Below are 26536 nucleotides of genomic sequence, written 5' to 3'. Positions count from 1 at the left end.
CGCAACAAAACATTTTTATTTATCTTGATAATTGCATTTGTTATGTTCTAATTATTTATGGTGCTGACAGTTTAGCTTATTTTAAATACAGGAATTTGTTTATGTCAATTTGAAATAACTGTGTCCTATTTGAGATCTGTTTTAATTCTTGTGGCTTGGATTCAATGACATAAACAAAATCTTAATTTCCATCTAGATTTTGTGAATTAAATAGTTTCTGTAAATTATGGCAGGCTTTGGCATTTGACAGAAATTCATATAAACCCTTTAATGCTCTTTCAGCTGTAAATTATTTCCCCATACTTCTTATGCAATGGTTCATTCCTATGTCCTGCAGGATATCTATGATCTTAAGGACCAGATACACGATGTAGAAGGGAGATACATGCAGGGACTTAAAGAACTAAAGGTATCAGGGCTTTTCCCCAGCATGCATTCTGTATGGGTGTTTTGGGGTAATGGGATATCCAGTGAGATATCACTGGTTCCACTAACTATATATGGCTTTACTAACAAGATATTTTAATTTCCTTAAAGCATGTACCTAACATTTAATGCATAGAGAGCATCAGATTAAGTTTGACATATGGGTAAAGATATTAAGTATACTATCTCAATATATGTTCAAAATTATTATTTGATTTATGTTAAAAATAGTATTGACTTCTATATTTTAGCAGGTATTTTGTGGCAAGGTTATGAGAGGTTTAATCTATTTTTTCAAGTGTTTTGTTAGTAAATAAATACCTATTCCAAGTAATTGGTATATATTGAATGTGGAAGATAGAAAAAAGATGTAGTTACGACAAAGAACTTAAGAATTAGTCTTCCAATATTCAGTAAGTAATACATTTTATAAAGCAAAACTGAGGTAATACTCTTGAAAGATGTGCAGGCATATTGCTTGGAGAAGAAGGTTATTTTTCATCAGATCATTTGTAGTGTGCCATTAAGAAATTATATTTATATATAGAAAAATAAAGTTTTTGATGCTTGTGGTTTGCAATTTCAGTTATCTTTCTCCAAATAGGTTGGTATTTTCAGTATTAGGTTAATGAAATTTGTCTCTATTTTGGCTTGTTTAAGCAAGTATGTTTTTCTTATGTAAATTTGCAGTTTATTTACAGTTTACAGTTAATCTAAAGTATGATTGGTTTCCTCCCTTCTGCCCTGAAGGGAAACTGAATACAGCAAATTGCGTGGCTTATAATACCGTTTTTCAATATATTTATTCTATTCTCTTTCCTGTTATCTAATTGTGAATGGTTCTATATAAAAGTAAAGAACTCTTGACATACTTGTTTTATATCCATACAGAGAAAGAATTCAATGAGTGCTGCTTGCTACTAGAGCAATTTAACTGCTCTTTGAATTTCCATATTAAGCATGTTAGATGGTATAGTGAAGAGAAAATAGGTAATTTGAGCTGTTCAGCATAGCAAAAATTATTTGAATTTTAGAGGATAAGTAACCCTCTTTCAAACTGATAGAGAGGCTCAGACATTCTAATCCTGTTTTAAACATATTGCTATATGACTATTAAAAAGGACTTCAAAGAGTAAAGTTGTTAAAAAGCTCCTTTTTTTTTTTTTTTTTTTTTAATTTCTTGGTGCTCTAAATGTTTTCCTTAACACATTTGAAGAATGGCAAGATTGTTTGACATAGCCATGATTGTACTAACTTTGAATAAAATGTGAGATTGCATCATATTTTCAGAATGGATCTTTCTCTAACACTCATGTTTGCCAGTGTCTTAAGACTGCAGTTCTGAATCATAACACTAGGTGCTGTTACTTATTGTATGTAATCCATCAGAGTTGCCAGAGAGCACAGGAGTACAGTAGACAATGAGATCTTGACCTATGTTTAGCTTACTAAATCAAATTTCATTTTATGCTATTGTTTCACGTTATTATTAATAATAATGAATAATATGTTCTTAAGCTATATTGCTATCCAGAGACATTCTTTCAGGAACCCTTCTTTCTAATTAAGAAGATAATGCCTTTTCCGTAACCTCTGCTTTAGCTGTTTTGTCTTTTGTGTGTTTGAAGGTCTAGTAGGATGCCTGCTTCTACCTCTTTTAAGTGTTCTGTTGTTGTTGTTTTTCCAGAAGTTGAGTAACAGCGAGCTGTAGTAACATTACCAGCATATCGCTGTGGTTGCCCAACCCCTGCAGTACTAACAGTGTGTTTTCTACCTGGCTCCAAATCTGCTGGGTTATCAGCACAGTAAACTAGTCTGTGTAGTTCTGATTTAGTCAGTTCTTCAAATTTTTTGATGTCTGTTTTCTTACTCTCTCCATATTCCCTTGTCAGCTAGAAATTAATACTCTTTCTTTCCTCGAGATTTTTCTCTTTATGCATTTTATGGAGCTGTCTTGATGTCTGTTAGGTTTAATCGTCTTGTTCTAGCTAAACAGGCTTATTTGTATAGCCTTTTGTCATTGCTGGTAGAATTATTAGTGGTATCTTCATAGATACAGGTTTCATGTGGAATCTTATTATCCATTTTCATTCCAGTCCATTCCCACTGCTTCATCCTTAGGCATCCCACTGCCTCATGCATGCATTTCAAAAATTCTTCTAAATTTGTATTTTTTTTTTTGCAAGACTGGCAGATTACTGAAGTTGTATGTAACTCTTATACTATAGGGAATGTGTACAAGTCATCCCTCAAAAAAAGGCATGGTTCCAAATAAATAGTAGCAATGTACCATTTTTTTTTAAATTGATCAGAGACTTAAGAATAGCGTGTTGTTTTTTTTTTTTTCTTGGAAGCAATCGTCACTCATCTGTCTCAAAATTAACTTATTTGTCTTCCATAACTGCATATTTTTCCCCATTAATGTAATTATTTACATTTTAATCTGATCTTTTAAGCTTCGAGCAAGTCTCTTTTTATTTTTCTTTTCTTTTTTTTTAGGCTGTTAGAAGCAAACTGACAGTGACAGGTGTCTTTCTTACAGTGCTTGTAGATGACTTGAGTCCTGCAGCACGTGGCATACAGTAAGGGAGAAATGGGTTTTTATTAAGATGCTGTTTCAGCTGCCTGACGGGTGGAGGTAGGGAAGAGAGAGTGCATGCTCCTTTCAGAGGCACACAATGATAGGGCAAGGTGTAACAGAAAAAAAGTTGCATTGTAAGGAGAGAAATTCCAGTTGGTCTTCAAGAAAAAGAGTTTCCACAGGGAAGGCAGTCTACATCCCTGGAGACATACAGAATGAACTGGAGAAAGCACTGAGCAGCCTGACTTCAGTAGGCCCTGCTTCAATTAGGAGGTTAGGCCAGATGGCACCCAGAGGTCTCTTCCAACCTAAATCATTATATGACTCTACTCATGACCCTCACAGAAGCAATCAATAACAGGCACTGTTTCCTAGCTCTTTTCTTGTTGTTTTTTTTATTCCTGTATATTCCCATAGAAGGACGCTATCACTCATTTAAATGTTATTTTCCTTTACCTCTATATTAAATTATTGTTTGGAAGTCATTGGAAGGTTGCAGTCTCTGATGTTTTGTTTCACCAGTTATTACAGGATTTATCATGATTGCGTTATCAAAAAATGTTTTCTGTGATTTTAATCTAAAACTTGAATTACCTGAATCTACTTTCAGATGATCTTTAGTTTTTCATTATTTTCTTCCATCTTATCCTGAATCTTCTTTGCCACTTGGAGTTTAATATTTCCCAGATAATAATGGTACCTTTCTTATCTTTTTACTTCTTATGTTGTCTTTTCTCTTCTGATCTGTACAACTCCTGAATTATTTTTTCTGGGGTTTCTGAAATACTGTATTTCTCCAGCACAAAATTCCTGAATTCAATGAATTAAACAGAGGTATAAGTGTATGTAATTGATAGAATTATAAAATGGAAAACATGCACCTTACAGACAGCTTTTTCAAAATGAAGATTCATTATGACATGGAATAGAGTTCGGTGCTTAAACTTTATTTTTAATTTTTAGGAATCAGATCGTTACCAGCCTCTCCCCTAAAATCTTAGTCCTTACTTCTACTGTTAGGTTTTCTGGAAAACCCAGGCTTGGTGCCCTTCTGCTGATGTCATGTCATAATCTGTCCACTGTCATAATAACTAAACATGGATGTTATGATAATGTGTGACGTACTATTCCCTAGAAAATATTATTCTATTTTTTTCAGAAGATAAAACAGTTTCAATATAATCTGAAGTATACACCACTACTTAAGTAATGAAAATTAAGTTAAAGATATTCTTAGAGACTTTTATGTAGTCTTTTATAGTCATCTGTTTGAGTTTTGTCAGATTTGTTGCTGAATTCTGAAGTGGTTTCCTGTCCATACACTGAAAATGCAGTAAAGCTGTGATAATACGTCTTTGTTCCTGTAAGTTAAGTTATGAAGTCGGCAGAGCAGAAAGTGCAAGTGGAATATTATCTTGTAATTTTCATGGTTTTGTAACGATAACTATCGGTTGATGGGTATAACTTAACCTGAACAATGGAAATCAAACTGTGACTTCATATCTCTAAAAACATGACACAAATAATTGTTCAGAAACAAAAATGTTTGCAAAGTTTGATTGTGAAATAGCTAACACTTCAGTTTTAATGATAAAATTAAAAATTAATTAAAATAATTTTATATTTAAAGTTAGACTAATATAACCCTTTCTACTGCCTCTAGGATTCACTAGCTGAAGTTGAAGAAAAATACAAGAAAGCTATGGTTTCCAATGCTCAACTAGACAATGAGAAAAACAATTTGGTTTACCAAGTGGATACTCTAAAAGATGTCATTGAGGAGAAAGAAGAACAGATAGCTGAGTTCTACAGGGAAAATGAAGAGAAGTCAAAGGTACTGATTTTTTTTTTTTTTCTTTTTGGTCACTAACAAGATAAATCATAGCAAGCCTGCACTTTTTAATAAGAAATGGTCAAAAACCTTTGGATTCACAGAAAAATATGTCCATCTTAGTGGCCAAAGATCTTTTACATATTATGGAGTTTAAGTTTAAAAAAAAAAAAAAAAAGTTAGTTAATAACAAACACTAATGTTAAATATATTCATTTGAACAGAACAGAGCATGTTCTGTCACACTTTCTTGGAAAGGGAAAATCTATGTGGCAGCTTTTTTTCCAACAATATGGAGATAAATTCAGTATCTGAGTCTTTCTTACTGATCTTTTATATAAACTTTTATGGCATTTTTTCTCTCCCCTCCAAATTTTATTAAATGAAATCTCTATAGTAAGTGTCTGGAAAACTTACCTAAAACTTACTTTGTTATTTTTAGCCACTAGGTATTTCTAGGAATTTCTTAAGCTGTTGCAGGAATTTCTTAGGTAATGTTATGTTAAAGGAGATTAGTATTTTTTTTTAACTTTGTATTTAAGATGTATGACAAACCACAAATAAATTCATGATTTATTTGCTTATTTGATATAGGAATTGGAAAGACAGAAACACACGTGCAGTGTTCTACAGCATAAGCTGGATGAACTTAAAGAGGGCCTTCGACAGAGAGATGAATTGATAGAGGTATGTTGATATGCAATAATGAATGATAGAACCTGTGCAAATAAGAACAGTGTAAGATTTGAACAGGAGTAGTCATATACAAAATGAGCTTAATTAGTCCAGATTCCTTTTCGTAGGCTTAACATCATCCCCAGTTTCTAAAATGGTAATAGTTCCTTAGATATAATTGCACTGTTTAAGGGCTTATTTTTATCCTTGGTAATACCAATATCAATTGATCAATTTCAGTATCAATATCATTTGATAATGAAATTTCTGGATTAGTTCTTCTGTTAACGTGTCCTGTGCTTTTGCTGTATTTCTAAAGTTCTTTGAACAGATGCTGCAACTTGACTATTCCAAATTGTGGACAAACTGCTGATATTTTTTGCTGGTTTTGCCTGGAGTTGCAGTGCTTTGAAGGCAGACTAGATAAAGAATTCATCATACACATAATATGCTTCTCAGCAGTTTATTCCTAATTTTTTTTTGTTGTTAATGGACAGTATCTTGCAAACATACAATGTTTTAAACTTATTGGCTAAATGGTAGCTTTATTTATTTGATATTTATGTACCTTCCTGCTGACAAATTTATGGAATGGAAGTACAGGCTAGAAGTCCGTTAATAAAGTTTCTTGCATTAACATTATTATTACATAATTACAGTTTTGTTCTGTGACAGTGAACTTCCTAATGTATTTAAGTAACTTATAAGCATGCACGTAGAAAGCTTTTTATTAGTACGCTGTTCCCCTTTCGTCTTATTCCATAAACAAGGTTGTTTTTCTAAATAACAGAATGTGTTGGGAAGGGGCTGGGGGCAGCTGGTGGGTGGGTGAGGATGTTTGGTCCTAAGCAGTACTTAAAGGTATATGAAAACTACCCCAAGGTTAATTGTTCTCCTAAAGAAAGGATGTTATCGCCAGTCTGCAGTGGGAACTGTTACGAAAGAAAAGTAGTCCTAGCTGTACTAAATTCTGCAATCAATATGAAACGATGGAATAAAATCACAGTTTTCTTGCGTGAATTTAAAGGGAAAATAAAATACTATGTTACACTCAGTCACACCCTTTTTCTTTAACCTCATGCTCATAAACTCCTTGGTTTGCTTTTACTATTTTATTTCCTTTATCTACTTGAATGTTTTTCCCCATTTCTTCACTTGTCTTTCTTCTTTTATTCTTCCCTCATATTATTTATTACAGGAGAATCAACGCATGCAGCAGAATATAGACTGCATAACCAAAGAGGTGTTTGATCTCCAGGAGACAATTAATTGGAAAGATAAAAAAATAGGGGTATGAAACAAATATGGGGGGGGAAAGGTATTTTTTTTAATTCTAGAAGTAGACAGATATCCCTCTTCCCGCTAAGGAATGCTGTGTACTCCAAAGAAATGAAGGCTATTCCCAGTTTGAATATTTATTCACAATGTTTTTTCAGTCTGTCTTCTTATTAGAGAAAAAAAAAAAAAGCTCCACTTTATCTTTACTTGTATAATGGTGAATAATACTAAATCTATAACATCATCGACTGTTATGCATACAATTGTATATTTTTTTTAACCTGTAATCAAGACTTTCAGACTTTGCTAGTGATTTGGCTGCTACCTTTATAATTGTCTTAGCAGTTTTCACAGGAATCACAGTGAATTTTAATATGATTTGCCTTCCACTATTTTGAATAAGAGAGAGAACCAAAATAATGGAAAATACAGGGAGCTGCAGGTATTAAGGGTCAAAATGCAGGGAAGTCTCAGTAAATACTTGTTAAGCGTGCTTCCATTTAACATACCTGGTGCTAAGACTACGACCAGCCACGAAATGACTCTGCAGCCACACTTGCACAATTCTGTATCACATTCCTGATCCTTCCAGGGCCTTAGTTTGGATGCAACACTGAACCCGGCTGACACTGTGCATTAGTTGTGTGCTAAGACGGTTCCAACTCTAAACTCCAAGACTTGGAAACTAAAACACTGGCAGCCTCATCCCTTCTGAGGAGTGTCTGTAGGGCTCCTGTGTAGGTCAAAAGGTGGTACAGGTAGAAGAGCAGAGTTGGTATTTTCTGTACAGCTAATTTAGTTCAGATAGGGTTTGTCAGTTTTGCTTCTGTGCAGTCCAAAACTGGTAAAACTGTTTCAGAGTCAGGCTGACTCTCGGCAATAATTATATGGCCCTGAACTTTTAGCTGTTCTGGGCCACAAATAAATTACCTACCTGCTGGTAAGAGGGAGTTAACTGTGGATAGTCTTCAGAAAGGAAGTGTCCTTTAGTAACTCTAGGGCTGTTTCTCTCTTTAACTAAAAAATTTTATACCAGGATTTTCACATACTCAGATTTCTTTGAATATTGCTGTATTCACTGGAGCTCAAGACACTTTAGCTTGTGGTGCCTGATTTAAAAAAAAAAAAAAAAAAAAAAAAAAAAAAAAGTTATACTCTCTTATCTTCAGTCTGTATTTATTTCATGTTTTAGTCCTTCAATCCATATTGCAATCCTCTTTTTCATCATAACATGACATTTCAACTGTTAAATGTTTTTTTTTTCCCTGAATATTCTTCAGATTTTTTTTTTTTTTTTAATTTTAAATTATGTGACCATATTTCTTCCATGTTTACTCTTCATTGTCTTTGTGTACTGGACTGTCCCAGTTTGTGCAATCCTTTTTTTTCTTCCAAAGATGTTACTACAGTTAGTGCAGAGCCTATCCTCTACATAATGTTCAAAGAGCGATCAACTAGTTTCACAAAGATTTTTTTCTTCTAGTGTATGTGGACACTCACTAAGTTGGAAGCTAAAATTTTTCTCAAAGTCTGTGTTCTTGTTTTGTTTTTTTTTTTTTTTCCATATATTTTATTTTTTTAATTATCTCAAACTTGAAATCTCTTAATTCTTAAAATGTAATAATGCTGTTGTCTTTTTTTGCTCACATTATCTAATATTTTTTTTTTAAAGCTTACAGTTTTTGTGTCTTTCTCCCCAAGTTATTTTGCTAATTTTACTCTATTTCAGCTTCACAGAGGGGTACTTGGACTAGATTTATAACCTACTGTTAAAGTGTATGCAATACTGCTACCTCAGAGGAAGAAAGGGAGGCAAGCAGAACAAAGATAGCATGAGCTTCAGTTTTACATTTTCTGCCTTAGGTTATCCTAGTTCTATAAAATGATTGAAATTTACAATTGTACTTGATTTTAAATGTGGTCAATTTGAGGTTTTTGAATTATAACATCGAGGTTAGATTATTCCTGAAATATACAGCTATTTTACTCTTTAGTACATGTATGACCAAGTTGAAATTATCCATGCTGTATCTGAGTTTGGTATAGATTTTGTGAAGGTTTTTGGAATATTTAGTAAATAGAACCTCAGATAAATGTGCATTCTGCCGAGTGGATATATTTTAGTCACACTGATATTAAAAGATACCCACAGAACTTTAATTGGCCTGATTTTATCTGTTTTTGGTTTTTAATCTTCCTTATAGAAGAATTCCAGCAGTAGAGTAGGTACAAAATCTGTCACTATCACCTCTCTGTATACAAAAACTATCAACTTTATTCAAAGTTGAAAAACTTAAGTAATTAATATCTCCGAAGGTAGAGATGCATGGTTACAGAAACTTCATTTCTCTCTCCATCAGCATTTTCTGATTGCCAGCCCTTTTGTTTATTGGGGGAGGATAGAGAGGCTGTTTTAGGAAGGTCAGCAGCAGCATAGGGCAAGTGTAGAGGATTTACATCTGGAGCTTGATTTTGGGCCTTTGTGTCCACTCTTCTGTTATCTTTAAGTGGAACACAAAATGATGCACTGATTAAGGTTCTTCATCCTGTTTATGATGTAGTTATGGAGATACAGTGTGTGTTAGGAAGTAAAAGGACATCTTGTAAACCCTTAAACTATCAGGTGACAACTGATGCTTTCACACATTTAAAATACAGGTAATTCAGTGTTAATATTTACATAGTAAATATTACAACTGCACTTTAAAAATTTTTCTGTTGAAATTAATAGAATAATGCATTGAAATCTTGCTCTCATATACAGATTCTCCATAATTATTAAAGTTTAGTATACTGCAATTGCCATGTGGAGCAATTGCAATCAATGCAGTGGTATTCACCTTCATTTCTTTCATGGTATCATTCCTTCCTAAACATTCATGCATGACACAAAGTTTAGTTAAATAATTTTCTTTGCAAAACGTGTGCATGCTCTTGCATCTGCTTAGTGGTCAGGATGATTTGTAATGCATGCAATACCGAATTTGAATGGAATACTTGGATTCTGCCCAGTCAAGTGAAAATGTCTGATTAACTGCCAAGTAACAGAGCTGCACTATAGGTAGGCAAATTCATCGATGTCCATATTGTACATTTAGCTGAGATTCTTTCTTGTGCTAATGTAGTACTGCTAGTGTTTGCTTTTGCTTTTCTCTAAAAGTGATTGTTTTGCTTTTAGTAAAGAGTAGTTAGTATACTTAAGTGAGTAGTAAACTATAACCTAGCATTTCTAAGTGGATGCCAGAATTGTATGTCCAATGGTCTTTTATGAGGTAAGACTTCTATTTCTATGCCCTACAAAGGTTATCTCAGTGAATATGGTGGTTTAGGATCGTTGTCTATTGAGTTCCAGCAAAAATTATTTCTGGCCATGTTAAAAAGAATCACTTACTCTTTTGGTATTCAGTTTAGTTTATCAAAACCTATGAAAAAAATATACTAAATAGATATTTATTGTAGAGTTTACTAAGGCCTATTTGGAGAAAAAAATTGTGCTGAGACACATCTACCAATCACGCTAGATATGTGAATTGTAAAAAGGTAGTTATCAGAGATGCATATTTTATATATAAAATAGCCCCTTTTAATTTCTTTACTTTTGTTAAGCTCTTTATTTTTAAAAATTCTCTCTGCTATCTGTCATCTGCTTTCTCCTTTGTGCCATTCTTTTTCTTGGTATCTGCCTGAACCCAGGCCCTAGAAAGACAGAAAAATTACTTTGACTGCATTAAGAATGAGCGAGATGAGCTCAGAGAGGAGTTGGCTGACCTGAAGGAAGCAATGAAGAGAGGAGAGGTATGTCGGTAGTAGTTACCTTACAGTAACAGAAATCCAGTAATGGGGCGTGAGATCAAGGTCAATGAAAAAGAGGAAGAATGGTTACTGTTCTTGTTTGGTCTCAAAACCTGACCTTAGGGAACAAATGGAGCATTTCATTTAATTGTTTCAATCAATTTTAAAAGCTTTTTCAAAACTTTTCTGTCCAGTTACGTTTTAGCGCTGGTCTTGAATGAGTAAAATGTTTTTCTTTTGTATTTTCAGAAACACGGATTAGTTATAATTCCAGATGGCACACCAAATGGTGATGTAAACCATGAATCAGCGGTTGGTGCAATAACAGTTGTATCACAGGAAGCTGCTCAAGTCTTGGAATCTGCGGGAGAAGGACCATTAGGTAAAAATATCCTAAAATACAGAGAGTTTATTAAGTCTTGTTTGCATTTTGTTCACAGTGTTTTGTTATTTGCAACCACAAAATGATACCTTCTAGGCTTACACTACTTTTAAACTTTTTTTTTTTATCCTGAGTAAGCAAACGTGTTTTTTGAGTAAAAAAAAAAATATAATACGATATCTATGGACATTTGTAACCAATCAGATTTTTTTGGTCCAGTTTGTTTTATTACTGTTGGAAAAGAAAAACAACAACTAAGACTTGCCCAAATTATAGGCTTTTGGATTGTGTGCATAAGTCAATTCAACGTAAAACTGTTAACAAGCAAAAAAAAATTATCTGTGCACTTGCATTATATTTGCACATTATGTATAATAGTTAAATGTTTAGACAGATTAATCTGATAGGTGTTTCTGTTGTCATTCTATGATGGTGAAATACAAATGTCTTTATACTTTGTTACTCTCAGAGTTGTAATTTTCATGTGAGCTGCATCGTGTTGTTTGACGGCGTACATGTATTTTGTAGCTATAACTGATTGTCTGGCTGATTGGAGATATTGAAACATTCCTGTGGACACTTTCCCAAGTACTTTTCTGTGGACTGAGAACAGGAATTATAGAACTTCCTAGAAATGCATGCTTTTTACAAGCGCGGTGCTTTGCCTGAAGAGATAGCAGTCTTGAAGAGTAAACAAGAAAAAGAATATACAGCCAGTAGTAAATTGTTTTGGAAGTAGCTGTTCTTGACCATTTGGTTGTTAATTTACTTTGAAGAATTACTAAACTCACAGGTCTTACTTTTAAAACTGTTATACAAATACACAGTGAATTAATAGTTTTTTAATTTTTCCAGTATTAATGAAGTGTTATGTTGTTAGGGAGATAACGAAGTTTTATTCTGACAGTGCTGTTAGCTTTGAGGCTTTGTTTGCTTGTTTTACTTTGAAAATGAACTAAAAGTTATGAAAAATACATCCTTAGTTACATATTTCTGGTTGTGGGTTGTTTGTTTTTTCCTTTAATTGAGTTCTTTTGTTTTAGATGTCCGGCTACGAAAACTGGCTGGAGAAAAGGAAGAACTATTGTCCCAGGTAAAATAAACTATTATTTTTAGAAACGTAACTTTGCATATCCTTTTACAGAATATGAATATAGTAGCAATAAACAAATATTAAGTACCTTTGGTGTTTAATCAAATTACTTAACCAAACTAAATAGTCAACATCTAATCAGGCTGACTACTGGGAATTATCAGCTCCTCTCAGTAGTGTCCCTATCCATGTGACTTTGATTTTGGTTATTAAGGAGAACCCTAAGTTCAGTAACTAGCTAGCTGGAAACTAACTTGCTGCTGACTGCCATTTCTGGTGCTACAGAACAAATTTGGTGTTACAACAAAATTTTTTTAGTATACATACTTGGTTATTTTTCTCTCTTATTCAGAAATACTAAATGCAATAAAATGACAATCTCATAAGCTCAAGCATCTTTCTTGCAAGTTACCAAGCAGTACTATTTCTTCGATCACTTCGGTTACTTAAATAAAAGATTAGTATGATCCAAGTCGCTGTGTTTTTAATGAAGGTCAGTATTGAGAATAGAGAATTCAAGAAAACATATCAAGTGGGCATTTGTTAAGAACACTAATTTTTGTGCCTCTAGTTGAACATACTACAAATTCAAAATGGTGCTGTTGACGCCTATTTTTGCTGAGAACACGCCTTAATTTTACTGTGACTATTTGGTTTAAAATGGTAGTAAATTCTATTATTGAATCAAGACTATTAAATATTTTTTTTATGTATACAAACATGTATAACTACAGCTACGTAATTATGAAAATCAGTTAAAAGATTTATATCATGAATGGGAGCTTTTGCTACTCCCATTGCAAACCTGATGTGCAGATGGCAGTCACCCAGCAATGGGGAAAGAACTGCTTCCGCAGACCTGGGAGTGGCTTCCCTGCCTCTCCTTCATGGCTCTGTTACTCCCATTTACAGAACCATCTCAGGCATTTCAGGACTACTTGGACTTGTTGACCTATTGAATGTTTAGGTATACTGAATTTCTGGGAGTTGATTTTTTTACAAAAGGAAACTTCTGTTTCAGGTTAGAAAGCTGAAGATGCAATTGGAAGAAGAACGACAGAAATATTCAAAAAGTGACGGCATGAATCCGGATATAATAGGCTTAGAGAATGGTTCTGACTTGCAACTAATTGAAATGCAGAGTATGTATAATGGTTACTGTTATAATGGTTTCCTTTTCTTACACTCAAAGATTTGAGAAAGAATACTTACCACTTTATAACCCTGAATATAAGCTTCACAGTAAAATGGTCTTTTAATGAATTTGAATTAAAAGGAAAGCTGCCAGTTCAGAGAGTTGCTTTGAGTAATATGTTTTTTTTTCCTTTTTTTTTTTTTTTTTTTTTTTAAGGAGATGCAAACAGACAAATTAGTGAATACAAATTTAAACTTTCAAAAGCTGAACAAGATATAACTACCTTGGAACAAAATGTAAGTCCTTCTTTAGATTTGTTTATATCATTACACTTTCTCTGCAGACATTTACCAATATTTTTTCCAACAAAAACTATGAAAATGTATTTCATAACTTATTGCTTGTTCTTGAGATTTCCACAGAATAACACTACATATATGTTTTTTTCCTATTTCCTGCAAATCAATAGTTGTGCATATTCTAACCATAAGAGAAAATCTGGAGTTAAGTTACTAAGATATGAATGTATACAGCAGAACATAAAGAGGGACTGAAGGTAACATTTTAAGAAAATCTGTGTATGTAAGCCTAAGTGTAAGAAGGTTATATTGATCTGCTCTTAGAAATTCAAGAACATATATATATACATGCATATATGTACATGTGCATATATAACATCAGCAAAGTGAGAAAATCAGTGCAAATCAGCAACACAGTACTATAGAGCAGTTTCTCTGTAGACCACTTAAAAGTCATTTAAAGGGCTAGAATTTAAATCGAAGATGTATGGCTGGTCTTTGGTAGCCTGCTGCTGTGCTATGGATTTGGGGGGGATAGCAAAGAGCTAGAAAAAAAAATATCAATCATCAACAACAACAAAAAAGTAAGTGGGTTTTAAAACTTGCAATTTCCAACCAGGATTTGTTAATTTGTCTTGAGTCCCTGCTTTGTTACTGGACTCTGTGCTTCAGCTTAAGACCTCTCACATCATGTCATGATACAGTCTCCTCTCTCCTTTGCATTTTCATGTGGTCTCTGCTTTTCCATTTTTCAGGGGTTGTTTTTAATCCCATGTATTCCCCAATTCTTGATTTTCTTTATCCAAATCAACTCTCTGCTTAGTTCTGTAACTTTTCGTATCTTCTGAAATATTTCCTGTGCTACATTTTATTCTCCTCTGTTTCTTGCAACCCTTGAAAGGGAGGACACAAGCAGTGAAGGGTGTATTGCAAGTCCTGTGAGTGGTAGAGTAACCACTCCTTTTATCTTGTTTGGGTTTGCAGGTTGGGCGACTTGAGGGACAGGTTGCAAGATACAAAAATGCAGCAGAAAATGCAGAAAAAGTGGAAGATGAACTCAAAGCTGAAAAGAGGAAGCTTCAGCGAGAGGTAATTGACTTGATTTCCTTTTCGGCTGTATACTTTCAGTCTTGAACTGCTCTGTTGTTGCCTCCAAGCTCTCCTTTTTAAATCTTCTGTTACTGCTGTCAAGTGTTTTTAGAAGGCCTCCAAGAAGACAGCTGTAGCACATAAAAATAGTATTAAATACAATTCAGTGTAGTCTTTTCCTTGAAAGGAATGATCTAAAGTTGCATTTTCTTCTCAATATGATAACTTGTATGATTTTAAACTAATCCTTCCATTAAATATTATTGAGGAGCCAATCCTCCATATGTCAAGTGTTAGCCTGGAAAGTTTCCTGCATGCACCTCACAGGGAGCTAGGAAGAAGCTGTATTGAACTGTACTGTTGATCTTCTTTGCTTAGGAGCTGCTGCATGACTAGTGTAATGCCTGCTACCTATGGGAATACGTCTATCCATCAACTACCACCAGTGGTAGAGAGGGCCTTACCCTTTAAATAGCATGCAATGGGAAGTTGCAGGCACCTAACTGTTCGGGGGATGAATGTGTTATATATATATATATATGTATGTATATATATAATGTGTTTTATATATATATATATATATATATATATATATATAATGTGTTAAATATTTAAATTGCTTCATGTTTGTTTTTTTTTACGGTTGAATTCTGGTTCGTCTGGCTGCAGTAATGACATGGCTACTGTTAAAATGTCATACCTTAACTGATGTGGTACTTCAATTAAAAGAAATAAAAACAAAAAATTGTTGTATTAGATTCCTGATGTGATTTCCTCTGTTAAGGCTTATGAACAGCAGTAAGTCCAATTAAACTTAGTGATGATAACTTCTGTTTTTGTTTTATAGTTGAGAACAGCACTGGATAAGATAGAAGAGATGGAGATGACCAATAGCCACTTAATGAAAAGGCTGGAGAAGATGAAGGCAAATAGGACTGCGCTTTTATCTCAGCAGTGAAGTGGAAATGGAAAATACAATGCACTGCTCCTTGAATAACTAGCCCCTAGCTCGTTTTTAAATACAGACTTTCATTGGCACAAGCTACTTGAACACCGAGCTGTTCAACGTTGTTTTAGTTTGATAATTAAATGGCATACATCTTTTTGTAACTTATGAGAGAATGAAATGTAGTTTGAATTTCCCTGTGAATGACAGCAATTTTTCTGTAGCATTTGATTCTAGAGTCAGAGCTGGAGCACAATGCTGTATGTTCGGCCTAGTGATAGAAAATATTCTCACAACTGTGGAATCAAGTTTACTCACGATCTCTTTTGGCTGCTTTAATGAATGCTTGATGCTCGGAGACAACTGCATGAATCCAAGAAGACACTGTATTATAAACTAACATACATTTGCTCAAGACATCACACAGCACAAGTGCCTTTTATCTGGTGCAATTTAAACTTCATTGTTGAAATAACCCTTGAAATCAGATAACATTTTATTTTAAGATACATTTGGGGTGTTCACTAAACTTTATACATTTTGAAAACGCATTTTTGTAAAATATTTAAATTTATAAGAAAATAGGGACTGTATATAAAAATCTGCTTTGTTTGCATGGGCACATCCAAGTTCTAGGTGATTTTCTCAGATAATAGCCCCTGATGCTCTTAGTACAAGAGTACAGATTTTAAACTTCTGTTTGTACACCATCAATTTGTCATCTGCTGCTTAAGTGTGAATTGAAATTTTAGGGTGGGAGGAAGAGATGGGAAATGTGGCTAAGGAGTTTATTAAATGGACACTTTACTGACCAAAACCAGATGTTTGTGTTTTCTTTTAAATACTGAGATATCAACAAGATAAAATCTTCAGGGTAGTAAATTTTGGTCTTCATAAAAATATTCTTCTGTCTTTTTAATCTAAAAGTTTTGAAGTGGTATTAGCCACTGTTAGCCTTTGCTTGATGCCAGCATGAGCCAAACATTTGGCCTAAGAGGATCGTTCTTTTGGACTCATATCAGATCCTTTTCTGTTGCAAATTGCTGCCATTCAGGAGTATTTTTCAAAGCAAAGCAGATTTCAGGACATTTGTAATCCAGAGTTTTAGTGGTTCTGTCTTTACCAGAGCTCCTTTACAAAGGAACAGCCATCTCTGCATTTCAAAAGTGTAGTTTGCTTTCCTTTTGCTGGTATGTTATGCCTCTTGGGCTTATAAAAAGCTTTCTCTGTTGAGAAACATCCTTTTAAGTAGCAGATCTTCAGAGACCTGCTCATTAACAGACCATTGGATTTTGGTGATCAGGTAGATAGTGGTCTGTACTGGTAACTCATGCTTTCATGTTGTGCATGTGATCAGAAGAAACCATCTTGGTCTTGATTAGTTGTTCTTACCATGTGTATTCTGAAGATAAAATGATATTTTGGGGATTTTGAAGATGTTCACATGTACAAACAAACCTCTGCTTAAACCTTATTTAATATACGGTGGGGAGCACATCTTCTGGTATGCTTCCTCTAAACCACTCTGAAGCTGGATATTTCATGGCACTCAAACAACTGTGTGACTTCAGTAGTGAACTATGACAGTTGGATAAGGAATTATCAGCTCAGAATTACCAGCATCCTGAGAAACTTGGGAGCACAAGCAAAGCATCAGTAAATCCTTTTTAAAGATGAAGATTGTTAGTTTTTTGGAAAGCCTTTTACTACAGGGGTCTATTAGGGTAGCCATTTTAGCTGTGGTGCTTCCCCAGTTCTTGCTACCAGAGAACTGAAATAAATTTGGACAAAGAATGCAAAACATGACATTCCCAATGTTTAGACTAACTGAATAATACTGGATTGTGACTTAGTATGACTCTTTAATTACAAAGTTTAAAAAGCAATTAAAAGAACTTTGAGGGAACTGCTCTGGGAAGAATTAATTGTAGACCTTTCTACCTTTTTCCAAAACAGTTCTTACCTGGAAGATTGTTTCACTAGTCCCATGTGAACTCCTTTTGTATATGGGACAGATACAAATAAAAATGAAAAGCAGTAAATAAAAACACAATTATTGAGCAAAACATGATTATTGAGCCTGTCTCATTATTAAATTTTCCTTGTAAATATTTCAGAATCATGCATCTCAGCAAAATTCTTGCTATGACCTTATGGTAACTGACATTTCTGTTTGGAAATTAAAACTGACTTAGCTTTTTTAGGCTATGATATTATGGTACTATTAGTTATCATGCAAGTTAATGTTCGCAAATGACTTAGAATTTATAAAAGGGCTGTCTAGTAATGTGGTACACTAAAGTTTTAAAAATGGTCCTCCACTATAGCTTACGCTGCTTAGAAACTGCACTAAGTTTGGCAATTGATATTTAACAAACTTTTTTTTTTTTTTTTTTGTTAAAAGGTGACTTAGTAATGCAGTGAGGTGATTTGTGCTGCCTTTCATGTCTGTTGTTTGTTTTTTCTTCTTCTCTCTCAGCAGTCCAAGCAATCACGTTTAGTTGGTGGAATAATAATTTTGAGAATCAACATGCTTGCTTACTTGCATGTGGGTATTTACTGACTTCCTCCTGAAAAGTCGATAAGCTGGTTGTGCTGATAGTTCCTAAGAGTACAGGCAGCAGTCACTTTCTTTCTGCTGTCATCTTTTCTCCATTTCTAGTGCCCTTGTGTGGTCTCTTTCGGCAGTGTAGAAACAAGAAGGAAGTGCTCTCTTCTGTTGCTTAGGCAAAACACACACAGCAGAGGGCATGCTTGGTTTGTGTGCTCTACTTTAATGCAGGACAAGCAGAAAGTTTCCCAAAGTTTCCACAAAAGAGCTGCTTTACTTCCTAGGCATAATTTGTTAGAAAAGGTTAATTTATAGGGGAATTTAAAACTTTCATACTAATCACATCAAGCATCTATTGTTTTGGCTAAAAGTCAATTGGATTCAAGAACACGCTTCAAATTATTGATATTTCAAGTGACTTTTGATTATAACCTTTCTGTGGTACTAGAAAAAAATACATTGGAAAAGACTGGCCTCTCATAACCACTCATTGGAAGAGTGTTTTTATCTTCACTAAGATAACATCTGCAGAATTCAGTGATAAGTTCTCTATCTTTCTGACCCTCCCTCCTCCAAAAGGGAGGCCTCCAACTAGAGACAGACTAGTGTTATCTGGTCAAGGGTAGAGAGGCACTGGCACAGATTGCCCAGAGAAATGGTGGATGCCCCATCCCTGGAAGTGTTCAAGGCCAGGTTGTATGGGGTTTTGGGCAAACTGGACAGGGACACCTTCCTGTGATCATGGCAGGGCACTGGAACTAGATAGATGGTGCTTAGGGCCCTTTCCAACCCAAACCGTTCTGTGCTTTTATGATCTCTCTAAAATAAAGTTAACAAAGTCCAGAAAGATCAGAAAAGTCTTAGTTTTGCTGCTGGTGCTAGGTGTGAAGAATGGTGTTGCTAAGTGTCACGGGAGATGTCAGCAGGCTGCACAGCATTACAGCAGATTAAGGAAATAGGAACTTATCAGAAGCAACAGCTTGAAAAACTATGAACCCCAATGGCAGTGGAGATGCAGGTAGTTTCTGAGATCACTGGGATGACCACGAAAAGTAGTAATGAGAAAACAAACAAACAAACGGGTTATTTTGTTTTAGTACAAGCATATCCAGGAGAGAAAAAAGAAAAAAAAAAAAAAGAAAGAAAGAAAAAGAAAAGGTACAAGAAACCAGGAATGACACTTGGATAACAATAGCTTTTAAGCCATTTTAGCTTTTTTTTTTTTTTTTTAGCATTTTAAGTGTTTTTGTTTGTTTGTTTGTTTGTTTGTTTTTGTTTTTTTTTTAAGGTAACCAGACTTTATTTAATCAGAATGAGTGTATCTGACAGACAAATGAATAATGGCTACAAGACTTTACCAGCTTTGCAGGAAGCCACAAATTGCTTGTTGGCCAAATGCATTAGCCATAATCATGGACAACTCACAACGATAAAGTTATTATTTTTGGTTGGAATGACTGGGGTTTGGTTGGGAAAAAAAAAAGCCAGTGGAATTTAATTATATTGTATAATTTCAGAGAAACTCACTTGCAAGGGGGCAAAGAAGGTTGCTAGTGTCTCTTAAATGGGGGATTATGCCTAATTATTTCCGTGTAAAGGTGCAAATTTAGAGGAAAGTCGGTGTAAGGATGATTGTGAAGTGGTATAATACCAGCATTGTTACTAAGCGTGTAATTTTTAACACCAAGCATGACTCTCTTCTTCCCCCTAAGCTTGAGGGGCTTTGCTTGGTTGGGTGGGGGTTGTTGGGGCTGGGCGGAAAGATTCAGTTAGCATTTTGTAGGGGCTCCAAAGAACAATGCTGGAAGATGACAACACCAAAAAGGTAAAGAGAAACTAAAAATTTGCTGTTGTTTATTTTGGTTGTTGTTCTCATCTGTGGGATATCACACAGCAAAAAGCAGCCTCTGGTGCACCTTACTTGCTCAACTTTTTACACCAGGTTCCTTATATCATGCACAAAAACCAGATCTTCACCCCAGGCAGGGCAGTGCATATCCCCAGGATGGCAATGGGGCTGGGGACACTGCAGGTGCCAGAGCTGTGCCAGGTGTTGGATGCCTGGGCTCCTTCCTTCCTGACAGGCCAGGGCCAGCATTAGGAACAAGGCCCAGGCTGCAGCTATGGGTCAGAACCTGCTGTTCACCACCTGCTGTTCCCTTGGCCTGCCGCTGCTCCCAGTGGTAGCTCCCTGCCTCCTGCCACTGCCAGAGCTGGCTACAAGGCCTCGAGCAGCAGCAGGGCCTCTGGCTTGGGCAGGCCCAGCATGGGCCTAATTTGCCCTGTCCTTATTCTTTTTAATTTCTGGTGTGTAAGGGTGGATGGTTTTCTTGTAGCCAGCAGCTACATGTGACTGAAGAGCATCCAAGCCAACAACAGAGCTCTAGCTCTGTCTTTGCAGAAAGAAGAAAAGCAATAAGTGAGAAAAGCCTATGATGCCTTTTGCTGCTTAAGGGGAGAGAATCACTACCTGAAGCTCCAGGTTGTTTATTTACCAACACAACTTCAATCAGAGCAAGTCATAAATCATTAGGGTTGGAAAAGACCCCCAAGATCATCTGTCTAACCATCACCCTACTACCAATGTCACCCACTAAACCATGTCCCTCAGCACCACATCCAGCCTTTCCTTGAACACCCCTGGGGACAGTGACTCCACTACCTCCCTGGGCAACCTGCCCCAGTGCCTGACTGCTCTTTCTGAGCAGAAACGTCTCCTCTTTTCCAACCCGAACCACCCCTGGCACAACTTGAGGCCATTCCCTCTAGTTCTATGACTAGCTACCTGTGAGAAGAGGCCGACCCCCAGCTCCCCACACCTTCCCTTCAGGTAGTTGTAGAGTTGTAGAGGGGCCCAAAACTGAATGCAGTACTCGAGGTGTGGCCTCACCAGAGCTGAGCACAGGGGGACAATCACCCCCCTGGTCCTGCTGGCTATGCTATTCCTGATACAAGCAAGGATGCCGTTGGCCTTCTTGGCCACCTGGGCACACTGCTGGCTCATGTTCAGGTGAGCATCAATCAGCACCCCCAGATCGTTTTCCTCTACACAGCTTTCCAGCTAGTGTGCCCCAAGCCTGTAGCACTGCATGGAGTTGTTTTGGCCAAAGTGCAGGACCTGGCACTTTGCCATGTTGAACCTCATCCCATTGGCCTCTGCCCATCGAGCCATCCTGTCCAGGTCCTTCTGTCTTCCTACCCTCCAGCAGATCAACACCCCAGAGTACAGTGAGGAAATGTATTGGACAATCCTCTGTCCTGAAGTAAGGAGCAGGACTGTGCCTGTAACTGTGTCACGAATACTTTCTTGTAGGAACAGTGAGATAATATATGAGAACTGAGAAATTCTGTATGGTTGTAGCTGTGGTTCATAGAATCATAGAATCATAGAATATCCTGAGTTGGAAGGGACCCTTAAGGATCATCAAGTCCAACTCTTGACACCGCACAGGTCTACCCAAAAAAAAATTCAGACCATGTGCCTAAGTTCACAGTCCAATCTCTTCTTAAATTCAGACAGGCTCGGTGCAGTGACCACTTCCCTGGGGAGCCTGTTCCAGTGTGCAACCACCCTCTCTGTGAAGAACCCCCTCCTGATGTCAAGCCTAAATTTCCCCTGCCTCAGCTTAACCCCGTTCCTGCGGGTCCTGTCACTAGTGTTAATGGAGAAAAGGTCTCCTGCCTCTTGACACCCCCTTACGAGGAAGTTGTAGACTGTGATGAGGTCTCCCCTCAGCCTCCTCTTCTCCAGGCTGAACAGGCCCAGTGACCTCAGCCGTTCCTCGTACGTCTTCCCCTCAAGGCCTTTCACCATCTTCGTAGCCCTCCTCTGGACACTTTCCAACAGTTTCATGTCCTTTTTATACTGTGGTGCCCAGAACTGCACACAGTACTCGAGGTGAGGCCGCACCAGCGCAGAGTAGAGCGGGACAATCACCTCCCTTGACCTACTAGCAATGCCGTTCTTGATGCACCCCAGGATACGATTGGCCCTCCTGGCTGCCAGGGCACACTGCTGGCTCATATTCAACTTGCTGTCTACCACGACCCCCAGATCCCTCTCTTCTAGGCTGCTCTCCAGCGTCTCATCGCCCAGTCTGTACATGCAGCCAGGGTTTCCCCGTCCCAGGTGCAGGACCCGGCACTTGCTCTTATTGAACTTCATGCGGTTGGTGATCGCCCAGCTCTCCAACCTGTCCAGATCCCTCTGCAAGGCCTTTACGCCCTCATTTGAGTCCACAACTCCTCCAAGTTTGGTGTCATCAGCAAACTTGCTCAAAATACCCTCTATTCCTACATCCAGATCGTTTATAAAAATATTGAAAAGTACCGGCCCTAAAATGGAGCCTTGAGGGACCCCACTGGTGACCGCCCGCCAGCCTGACGCAGCCCCATTTACCATAACCCTTTGGGCCCTGCCCGTTAGCCAATTGCTCACCCATCGTATGATGTTTTTGTTTAGCTGTATGGTGGACATTTTGTCCAGTAGGATCCTATGGGAAACCGTGTCAAAAGCCTTGCTGAAGTCCAAAAAAATCACATCAGCTGGTTTCCCTTGGTCCACCATACGGGTGATCTTATCATAAAAGGAAATCAGGTTAGTTAGGCAGGACCTACCCTTCACAAACCCATGCTGGCTGGGACCAATGACTGCTTTGTCCCCCAGGTGCGCCTCAATAAGTCCGAGAACCAACTTCTCCATGATTTTACCAGGCACTGACGTGAGACTGACAGGCCTGTAATTGCTAGGGTCTTCTTTCTGACCCTTCTTGAAAATTGGCACAACATTTGCCAGCTTCCAGTCTACCGGGACCTCTCCAAATTCCCAGGATCGTTGAAAAATAATTGAGAGAGGTTCCGCGATGACATCCGCCAGCTCTTTCAGCACCCGGGGATGAATCCCATCCGGACCCATGGACTTGTAGGGATCCAGGTGGAGTAGCAAATCCCGCACGCGTTCAGGGTCAGTTGGGAGTTTGTCATCCCCACCGTCCCGGTCCTCCAGCTCAGGGCACCCTGGGTCCCGAAGCCCATCATCGGCATTGAAGACAGAGGCAAAGAAGGCGTTAAGCGTCTCTGCTTTGCCTACGTCATCGTCTGTGAGGAGACCTTCCCTATCAAGGAGCGGCCCTATGTATTCTTTAGTTCTCCTTTTTCCATTTACATATCTAAAAAAACCCTTTTTATTTTCTCTCACAGACACAGCCAGCTTCAACTCTAGCTGTGCTTTGGCCACTCGAACTTTCTCCCTACAAACACGAACAGCATCCCTGTATTCTTTCCATGACGCCTGGCCCTCCTTCCAGTAGCGAAACACTCTCTGTTTCCGCCTAATCTCCATTAGAACATTCCTGGTTAGCCACGCCGGCCTCCTGCCCCGCCTGCCTGACTTGCGATATTTCGGAATTGCCTTATCTTGTGCTTCTAGGAGGCATCGCTTAAAGAGTGACCAGCACTGGTGGACATCGAGGCCTTCAAGAGCAGTTTTCCAGGGGACCTTACTGACTAGTTCCCTGAGCAGCCTGAAGTCCGCTTTCCCCATATCTAGGGATGAGGTTTTGGTGGCACTTTTCCTTCTGTCACCATAAATTTTGAACTCAACCACTTCATGGTCGCTATGACCGAGGCGGCCACCAATCACCACATCTCCCACCAGACCCTCTCTGTTTTCTAGCAACAGGTCTAGGAGGGCACCTTTCCTAGTTGGCTCCGTTAGCACCTGCACCAAGAAGTTATCATCTAGGTGCTTCATGAACCTCCTGGACTTGCTCGTGTCAGCCGTGTGGCACTCCCAGTTAACGTCCGGCAAGTTGAAGTCCCCCATAAGGACAAGGGGAGTTAATCTCGAGGCCTCTCTTAGTTCTGTAAAGAATAATTTATCGGTGCTATCATCCTGGCCAGGCTGTCTGTAATAGACTCCCACAACGACATCCCCTTTATTCGTTCGTCCCTTGATCCTTACCCAGAGGCTCTCAACTTTGCCATCGCCGACCTGAAGTTCCACACAGTCCAGCCCCTGCTTCACATACATCGCCACCCCACCACCTCGCCTACCCTGCCTGTCCCTCCTGAAGAGCCTGTAACCATCTATCGCAACACCCCAGTCACAGGACTCATCCCACCAGGTTTCGCTTATGCCGATGATGTCGTAGTTGCGGGACTGGGCCAGGACTTCTAGCTCATCTATTTTATTCCTCATACTGCGTGCGTTTGTGTAAAAGCACTTCAGGTGCGTCTCCTTACACTCAGCACCTTGTGGATCTGACCAAAGGACCCCAGGTTGTACTAGCTGTGATGAGGAGCAGATCCTGATACCAGCAAAGGCTGCATGTTTGTTTTGAGGGAAATTGCCTGGCAGAATGGGAAAAGAATTTGAAGGGTCTGACTTGTATCCCTGCCTCCTAGTGACCCCACCTACTGAACAGCTGACTAGAGAAATACACTCCCTTGTGGCTCTAACTCAGTGTTTATGTAGATGCTTTTTGGAGACTGCATGCAATTGAGCTTATGTTGGTGACCATGGATTGGAACTTGCGAGTCTTTTTAGAAAACTCTGCTGTTGGTCTGACTGATAGATTTACAAAGTGAACAAATAATCTCTGGGCTGTTAATCTGTAGTTCAGTAGGACTCTTTGTTCTTTGCGTGGAAAAGAAATTGTCTTCTATCTTGGTAACACAGTGCCAGAGCTGGGAGCTGTTTCTCCAAGCGAAGAGGATGTGCTTTCTGGCAGGGTGTTCCACACAAGTATGTTGCTGAGGCAGAGCTATTTAGAAATGAAGACTTGTGCAGTGTGCCCGTACAATTTTTCCCTTCCAGAGACAGGCAAATGAGACCTCATTCCATAAGAGCCTTTTCAAAGAGCAGGAAGTTAGGCTTGGGGAAAGCCTAGAACAATATAATATTGTGAAAACACAAATCCCAGTGTTTCTCAACAAGAAATACAAGAGTGGGAGAAATGGAGCTGAAATTGAGGCAAATAGATTCTGCAGCTGCTCAGCTGAATTCAGATGCTGAGCCTGCAGCTGTATGTGAAAGGCTGTCAGGTAAGAAGAGAGCAGTGTCAGGAGGGAAAGCTGGAAGGTGCTGACAATGCCAGTTGCAAAAGCAGTTGCTGTCTCTCCAGAGATATCCTCCCAACTCTGCCAGGACAGAGCAGCCTTTCTGCAACAAGAACTTTTTCAGTGGGTACTACAAATTGGCGAGGGCTAAAAATTTAGAACCTGGCTTCTTCATAGGCAGGGTTTGAGTCACTGTGCTACACGTTTCCTAGTTTACTGACAGAGAGGATGAGCTGTCTGTAATGAAAGTTTTAGAAGAAGTGAGGCAAGACTGCTAAATTTGTTCCTCTGTAAATGATGCAAGTAAGCGATTACTTGCAGTGTTTAAATCTCATGTGTGCCTGTGTAATAATGCTGGTCATCAAGGCCTTTTCTATGGTGTTATTGGACTGCAGATAGCATACCTGAGTGGTACTGAGTTCCAGGATGAGTCAGAGTTCCAGTCCTGCCCACAGTTCCAGCTCAAAAGACATGACAGAATTCAAAACATCTTTGTTATCAATCCCAGACTTCCAAGACGGGGATAGATTGCTGACAGGTTTTGCTAGTAGCCCAGTTAAGTCATCTGTTTTACAGTAGAACGGATTTCCAGATGTATTTAACAAATTGCTACCTTTTCTGCTTGCTGCAGCTGTTTTCAGAAGGGTTCTCCTATTGGGCTGAATTTACAAATGTAACAGCTTTTGGAAGCTAATTGACAAAAATAAAATAAAATAAAATAAAATAAATAAAATAAAATAAAATAAAATAAAATAAAATAAAATAAAATAAAATAAAATAAAATAAAATAAAATAAAATAAAATAAAATGCTTTCTTTCTATGGTGATTACTAGCATTTGTGTAGAAAAGTTGAGGTTCAGCAAGCAAAGCAGATAGCATGGTGCTGTGCTCAAGCCATGGAGCTGTATCTCTTGCACTCTTGCAGATACTGTTCCTTTGGACTCTGCTTTTTTTTTTTTTTTTCCCTCAACAAAGTCCATCTAAGTGTTATGAACTTGAGCACCCTTGGATACTGACCTTGCAGTTGCAATGCTCAAAATGTTTGGTTTGCTTTAGGTCTGCAAAGGCAAAGTCAATTGCAGGAAAATGGTCCCCCCCCCGAAAAAAAAAAAAAAAAAAAAAAAAAAAGTGGGACTCCTGTCTTCTTCATAGTCTTGTGTAGTGTTCACACTGCCAAGATGCTTACACAGCTTCATCAGACGTCCTCTGGACTGAAGAATCCCTGGTCTTTGCTTGACTGGTCATGCTCTACCTTCAACATGGATAGGTTCCTTTTCCCTTGCTCACGTATGTTTTTTGAAGGAAACATCACAATTGTGATAATCACAACAAGGCTGAATTTTTATTTCATTACATTTTGTACACGTGTTTTTTCCTTGTATTTTATGTAATAGCCTC

The 26536-nt window shown here is 37.8% G+C and overlaps 1 protein-coding gene across 26 annotated transcripts in view; it reads left to right on the top strand.

Annotated features, from left to right (window-relative positions):
- The window catches only part of LRRFIP2 (LRR binding FLII interacting protein 2), a 54471-nt gene extending 38127 nt beyond the window's left edge, over window positions 1-16344 (top strand). For 18 of the 26 annotated variants that reach the window (XM_084510321.1, XM_084510300.1, XM_084510302.1 and 15 more), the window contains 11 exons: window positions 338-409; window positions 4671-4841; window positions 5433-5525; window positions 6712-6804; window positions 10485-10586; window positions 10833-10965; window positions 12009-12058; window positions 13080-13200; window positions 13410-13489; window positions 14477-14581; window positions 15429-16344. In XM_084510321.1, the coding sequence (XP_084366447.1) occupies window positions 338-409; window positions 4671-4841; window positions 5433-5525; window positions 6712-6804; window positions 10485-10586; window positions 10833-10965; window positions 12009-12058; window positions 13080-13200; window positions 13410-13489; window positions 14477-14581; window positions 15429-15539 (1131 nt within the window). In that variant the 3' untranslated portion in view covers window positions 15540-16344. The remainder of the gene's footprint in view (window positions 1-337; window positions 410-4670; window positions 4842-5432; window positions 5526-6711; window positions 6805-10484; window positions 10587-10832; window positions 10966-12008; window positions 12059-13079; window positions 13201-13409; window positions 13490-14476; window positions 14582-15428) is intronic. The other 8 variants (XM_084510310.1, XM_084510317.1, XM_084510318.1 and 5 more) reach the window with 5 other exon arrangements.
- The last annotated feature ends 10192 nt before the right edge of the window (window positions 16345-26536 follow it).

Source organism: Aythya ferina (assembly GCF_964211825.1).
Source record: "Aythya ferina genome assembly, chromosome: 2".
Lineage (NCBI taxonomy): Eukaryota > Metazoa > Chordata > Aves > Anseriformes > Anatidae > Aythya > Aythya ferina.
This window is presented reverse-complemented; position numbering and strand designations above follow the sequence as displayed.